Source organism: Lycium ferocissimum, chromosome 7 (genome assembly GCF_029784015.1).
Source record: "Lycium ferocissimum isolate CSIRO_LF1 chromosome 7, AGI_CSIRO_Lferr_CH_V1, whole genome shotgun sequence".
NCBI classification, from domain to species: Eukaryota; Viridiplantae; Streptophyta; class Magnoliopsida; order Solanales; family Solanaceae; genus Lycium; species Lycium ferocissimum.
Window position 1 is genome coordinate 25,605,513 of NC_081348.1, and position 6,000 is coordinate 25,611,512.

General features: G+C 35.4%; 1 protein-coding gene and 1 non-coding gene across 3 annotated transcripts; both read right to left on the reverse strand.

Annotated features, from left to right (window-relative positions):
• Positions 1-373: 373 nt before the first annotated feature.
• On the reverse strand, positions 374-447 carry TRNAV-AAC (transfer RNA valine (anticodon AAC)). Its single transcript has one exon. It is a non-coding gene; the product is annotated as a tRNA-Val (tRNA).
• Positions 448-1,126: 679 nt separating this feature from the next.
• Positions 1,127-5,167, reverse strand: LOC132064023 (growth-regulating factor 9). 2 transcript variants are annotated; one of them, XM_059456879.1, is made up of 4 exons: positions 4,896-5,167; positions 4,523-4,780; positions 2,939-3,529; positions 1,127-1,882 (listed from the first exon to the last, which is right to left on the reverse strand). In XM_059456879.1, exons 1-4 carry the CDS (start codon positions 4,936-4,938, stop codon positions 1,545-1,547), a joined length of 1,230 nt encoding a protein of 409 aa, XP_059312862.1. In that variant the 5' UTR covers positions 4,939-5,167; the 3' UTR covers positions 1,127-1,544. The 2 variants fall into 2 exon arrangements, with proteins under 2 accessions (XP_059312862.1, XP_059312861.1); XM_059456878.1 differs by having other exon boundaries at positions 4,523-4,786; positions 4,896-5,166.
• Positions 5,168-6,000: the final 833 nt, after the last annotated feature.

Below are 6,000 nucleotides of genomic sequence, written 5' to 3' on the forward strand. Positions count from 1 at the left end.
AAATCCTCCCTCACTACAATTTTCATTATGTATTGGTCGCACCAAAAAAAGTACTTAAACAGATATGGTTGCCTTACATTAAAATGTAAACCGGTATTTAAATATCTGAAAGAAAAGAAATCATGAATTCTAAATCAATAAGGAGAGCAATATTTTTTAAAGTTTTTCCTGTCACATAATTTTGCTCATTGACTTTCTATAAATAGCTTTTTGATTTAACAATGCAACTGATATTCCATGAGATATTACATTACTTCAGTATAATTTCCCATATTATTCTGTTTTTTCCCTTCAAAACATACTAACATTATTCCTAATAAGGTTTAGTCCATGTATATACAACTTGAATCAAACGAAAAATAATTCCAAAAAGTGGCTTCGCCCGGACTCGAACCGGAGACCTTCAGTGTGTTAGACTGACGTGATAACCAACTACACCACGAAACCCCTACACTGATTAATTCCTCTCCCCTTTTTTATTGGAGATTATTTTTGTTTCCAACAATGTCACATCATAACATATGTGGTTTCGGCTGCAAAAATTAGTGTTATCTCAAAAGAGAATGTTCATCATTGGTTTGTAAAAATCTTTTCTAAATTATTTTTACATCTATTTACTTAATGCAGTCAAACTAGTTGTTAATTACTACTAGCTGTTGGAAAAACACCTATGTACACTACTTTGTTGAACACAAGTGATTATAACTTCTCTTACCTACACTCTTTTTTCCCCTATCTAAAAAAGTTGGGTTTTATTTTCTTGAAATCTATTGTTTTTGCTCCCACTTAATCACTGGAAGAGCTTGTTGAATCTTGAGATACTTCGTAGGCCTAATAATATTGTTTTCGGTGTGGCGAAATATCTTTAAGAACAGCGTCATTGATAGGCCTCAAGCTAAATTCTATTCTCCATAAAGTACCAACATTTTGTACATAAGATAGAGAATCTGACCAATTTAGATTTTTATTCAACCAGTCTAAGGTAAAGCTTTATTGGGACTTCAAGAGACACAAGTTCATTATTTTTGCCTTTTATGGTACAAAAGAACTTCATGTCATATCTATAGAAGAGGAAAGAAGGCATTGTTAGCTGTTCTGTTGATAGTTTCCATGATACTTCAAAAAGTCCTGGTAATAACACATCTTAATTCCCCGCACTATCAGTCTTCATATTGAGTGATAGATAAACTCATACACAAATCACAATAAGATACCATCCTGAAAAAGAAAATTTTCGAATACGGAGCTCAGACCTTCTAAAAGTAGTCATCAATTCGCGCGGCCGGAGATAGGAAAAGTTCATGTCCATCTGATCCCATCAAACCTATTACAAAACGGAATTTTCAATCCTAAAACATCTACAAACTAGGGACTTGTACATGACCATCGATAACCTATTACAAAACGGAAGTTTCAATCTAAACATCTACAAACTAGGGACTTGTACATGACCATCGGTAACTACTACACAAAACAACTTTGATCACTTCTCAAGTTCACACATCTTGCCAAAAAAGACATCACAAAGTCTCCATGATTTTCAACTAATGTGACACAAATGCTGGTATTTCATCGGTTATAGTGGTGGCATCACTAGTACTGTTACTGTTAGAATAATCATCTGTAATGTTTTGAGGACCTGGGAGTGTGTAGATGGAGAGACTGGTGTTCAAGTTTCTTCCAGTAGCATCATTTTCGGGTTGGCAAAATCTGTACGAGGAAGGCTTAGAAGGCGGGACAACAACCAAGTCAGAGGCTGCTACCCTTTTTCTTTTGGCACCCCTGTGCATGTGAATCTCACAGTACTTTTGACGAGGAACAACATTCCTGCTGCATCTCCATTTCTTACCATCTGATCTTCTGCACCTCTGCCCTTCAGTTTCTGAACATTTGTAGTTACAATCAAAATTCAAGTTAGTGCTGCATGTTAAGAAGCTAATGTACCTCGCTTAATTTACTCTTAACATTCTGAGAATATTAACACCAAGATAAGGCTAACGATATTATCCACAATCATCAAAGTTTGCCGAGCTACTAAAAGGAAAGTTAAGCATAAAAGAAACTAAGTTCTCCTTCCACCGTCACAGCTTTAATGCAAAAGGATAAACAAAAACTAGAAATAGTTGTAATAAGTCAACCATCATCTTCCACATGTCCTATATGACACGCTTCACCTATAACCTGAATCTTTTTTTCAGATATATGCAACAGAAAAAGTAATGAAAAGGTGAGAAGTGAGGTTACTCTGAAACATATCGGATTGGCTGAGAATTGGAAAGAAACAAACTTATTTTAAGTTTGTTAAAAAAATACAGAACCTCTACTATCATTACCAGCCATCTTTTCTCCAATAGGAATACCGTGGAGAGAGTGAGGATCAATTAGGCTTTGGCATTATCAACCAGAGAACTAATGGCTGTACTTTTAATGCTAACTTTCTAGGATTTAGCTCCACCATGCTCCTTCGCTCCCCCACAGGCCATAACAGTTATAAGAAATCCAGCTCATCCTCCACCCACTTCACAAGATCCTCAAGGACCTTGAAGTTCTAACAGAACATGTTAATGCTGGCTTTCATAAATATCATGAATAGCGAACTTAACTCGTCTAAGTAGCACAAAAGACGAAGAAGCTAGAATTACAATGATCCTTCGTCCGCACCAACTTAACACCTGGTTTGCCTGATTTAACCCATTTGCCTACCTAACGGAAGAGGAAGGGAAGTCTGCTATGGTGGATTCCTCTAATAGTTCCATGAGGCACCCAAAAAATTAGGTACTGCTTGGAAGAACAAAATCTACTAATAAATAATCAACAGCAAGACCTTCTTCCAGGAAAAGCATGCAATTTTTTCAGTTCTTAAACCGATGAAGGATAAGGAAAAAATGAAGAGGGAAAGAAATTGCTCATTGATAAAATATTGGATTTTATGATTTACCTGTAGTATGTTGCTGATCACTCTCCGCAGATATTCCATTAATTGGAACCAAACCGCCATAATTCCTAGCATCTTCATAATTCTTGCTTTGGTTGGTTTTGCATGGACTAATACGATTGGAATCAATCTTCATGCTATCAGCATTGTTACCAGCGAAGAAAGATGGGATTCTTAGGCAAGTTGTTGTGTCCTTTCTATTGCAAGTCATGTGTTTGTCTTGTTTCTCACCGATGTTGCTGGAACTGATGAATCTTGGTATAGCAGATGAGTCCTCGATGCTGTTGTTTTGGTTATTTCTGGTACTAGAAGACAAACAGGAAATTTTACTAGTGGTAGGAGCACATTTGCTGCCAGGGTCATCAGAACTAGCATACGGTTTGATTCTCTTGGAAGTGTTACTTTTATCATCTGATTTCATAACATATTCGGAAGCTTCCACAGGCTTTCTTGAACGTCGACCCCTATGCATATGCTGTTCACAGTACTTCTGACCTGGAATCACATCCCTTTTGCACCTCCATTTCTTCCCATCAGTTCTTCTACACCTCCCTGGTTCAGGATCTGTCATGCTCGTATAATCAAATCGCCCCACTGCAACCAGCATCCATATTAGAAAACATTACGACAGGCTTCAAATATCCTAAACATTCACAAAACCAAGCTCTTCATTGAGTAATGAATCTACCACGGAGAAACATTTACTCTAGCCCTTACCTATCAAAGAATATTCAGCACCAGATATTCATTCCCCAAATCAAGCTAAGTATGATATACAGACTTCTAGAAATTAAAATCACGAGTAAGCTATAAGCTTTTTCAAATTTAGAGCTCACATGGTAGGAATGACATAACAAACAACGCTTTCCCCTAACACTCTGTTGGGAGGAAAAGATGGCGGAACAAATGGACACGATTCACCGAGGATCAATCTTAATTAAATACAGGGCAAATGTTTATCGTAAAATAAAACTTACATCAATGACGACCACCACAAGGATGCATCTCACCATATAGTCAATTAAACAGTAGAGCCAATATCATAGGAGAATCATAAAGCATTGCAGACTTCAGAAATCAAGGCAAAGGAAAAAATAAAACTACTGTAATACAAAAGGAAAAGAGCCAAAACTCAAAAGGAACAGAATCCAAAAGCATTGCAGTGTTAGAATATCGCGTAATCTTTTCCAGCATGAACTTCATCCAATGTACTAAAAAGATTTAGAAACCTAAAAATTCATTTCCAATAGCGTAAAGTCGGTTTAATGTTCTTGGGATCTCAACATTCTTATCAATAGAGTTTTCAACCTTGTTATTCAAAAAAGTGAAGTTCAAGTATATAGAAACAAACACCACAGTTCCTGTACTAGACTACTGAAAACAAAAGGAGAATCATCCAACAGTTATTCAACAGTTTAACCAAAAAAACACATTCTTGAATAGATAGCACCAATTTGGTAGATAAAAATAACAGAAGATGGACAAAAACATGCTTAAGGGAGTAAGTATGCAATTGTTCAGTTCTTGATGGAATAACCAATCACAAAATTAAAAGGACAGATTAGAGCAAAAGAAGAGAAACCTTACAGGTAGGATACAGTTTGTAGATTCCACCGTCAGCAAAGCCCAAGGAACTGGAAACACTACTCCAAATGGTGAAAAAGAGATGAAAAGGAACTGGAAGACCAGAAACTATGTACTTAAAAATCACAGCTTGGACCTGGAGTTCATAAAACTGAGCTGATGTAAACACAGACTTGTCATTAGCACTTTTTTCTTCTTCCTTAATCACATGGCCTGAATCTCCATAGCCTAAAGACAGTTCTATGCTGGGTGGTGACTTTTCTTTTCCTTCACCAAAATCAACATAATTTCATCAGTAACACAAACCCCACAAAGAAAAATTTAATCTTTAACACATACATATAAAGGAAAGAGAGAGAGAGAGAGAGGGAAAGACCAGAGAGAGAAAGAGGGGTGGCAGATGACAGATGAAGCTGCATTTCTTGACTTTATTTCATGGGAGTAGTAATTTCTTGGAAGGGAAAAGCAAAACCTGCAACTAAACCAACCCAAGACTCACAAGCCAGAAAATGGAGAGGGGATCAGTTTCTGAGAATACAGCTGATAGTGCTGACATTTGCCACAGAGGCGTCCAGGCAAAAATTGATGAGCACAGTAGGAGAGAAAAAAACAATAAAGAAATGTCCTTTCTCCCCATTTTATGCCACATGCATTAAGTTTTATATATATAATAATAAATAATAATTTACTATATAGGAGTAATCCAAAATTCAAAATTAGATTAACAAGAGAATTAGAATTTGTATGTATAGAAGAATCGAAAATTGTGTATGCAAAACAGAAGGAGGTATCATCAGGTATGAACTTAGGAAACTCCCCAAAATGCAAATAGTATATCAAATCTATGCCCTGGTGCTATGTATTATACTTTGTATAAATTTGGTGCTTTAAATAAAAAGAAATATTTTAAAAATTTGTGGTAAAATAAGTCATAAAAATTTATATGGTTATAACTCATTTCATTAAGGACGAAACGAAAAGTTTGAAATTAAATTGTTATTAGATATTGAAAGATAACGTTGGTTTTAGAGGATGTGGAAAGAATATCACATAAATTGATAAGAAAATGTTAAGAATATAATTAAATAATAAAAATGTGTTATTTTAAGCAATGAAACATAAAATGAGATGATCACAGCATAAACTAAGAGTATTAATTCAATAACTACTCTCTCGTTTTTTTTTTGTTTTTTTATTTATGGTGTTTAATAGAATATGTAATACCCACGTGAACAGTCTTGATGCCATGTGAACCCATTTCACTGCGGTGCAACATTTAAGAAATCCAATGAATCTTCTTCGGACAAACAAAAACTGATCTGCAGTCTTCACACTTTAGCTTCTGAATCTTTGTGAAGTAGTTACCCAATGTTATCAACTTTAACTGAACCAATGCAGGAAAAAGAAATATGTTCACATAACTAATGGAATGAATATAAGACATATTGACTTACACATTATATTAGTAGCAGTTGAAAAAT

Excerpts from the sequence above, each read along its gene's own strand:
- LOC132064023 (XM_059456878.1), bottom strand. The coding sequence starts at position 4,938 with ATGCAGCTTCATCTGTCATCTGCCACCCCTCTTTCTCTCTCTG. Across the intron at positions 4,787-4,895 it reads CACCCCTCTTTCTCTCTCTG|GAAAAGAAAAGTCACCACCC; the intron begins GTCTTTCCCTCT and ends ATTTTGGTGAAG. Across the intron at positions 1,883-2,938 it reads TGATCAGCAACATACTACAG|AAACTGAAGGGCAGAGGTGC; the intron begins GTAAATCATAAA and ends ACAAATGTTCAG.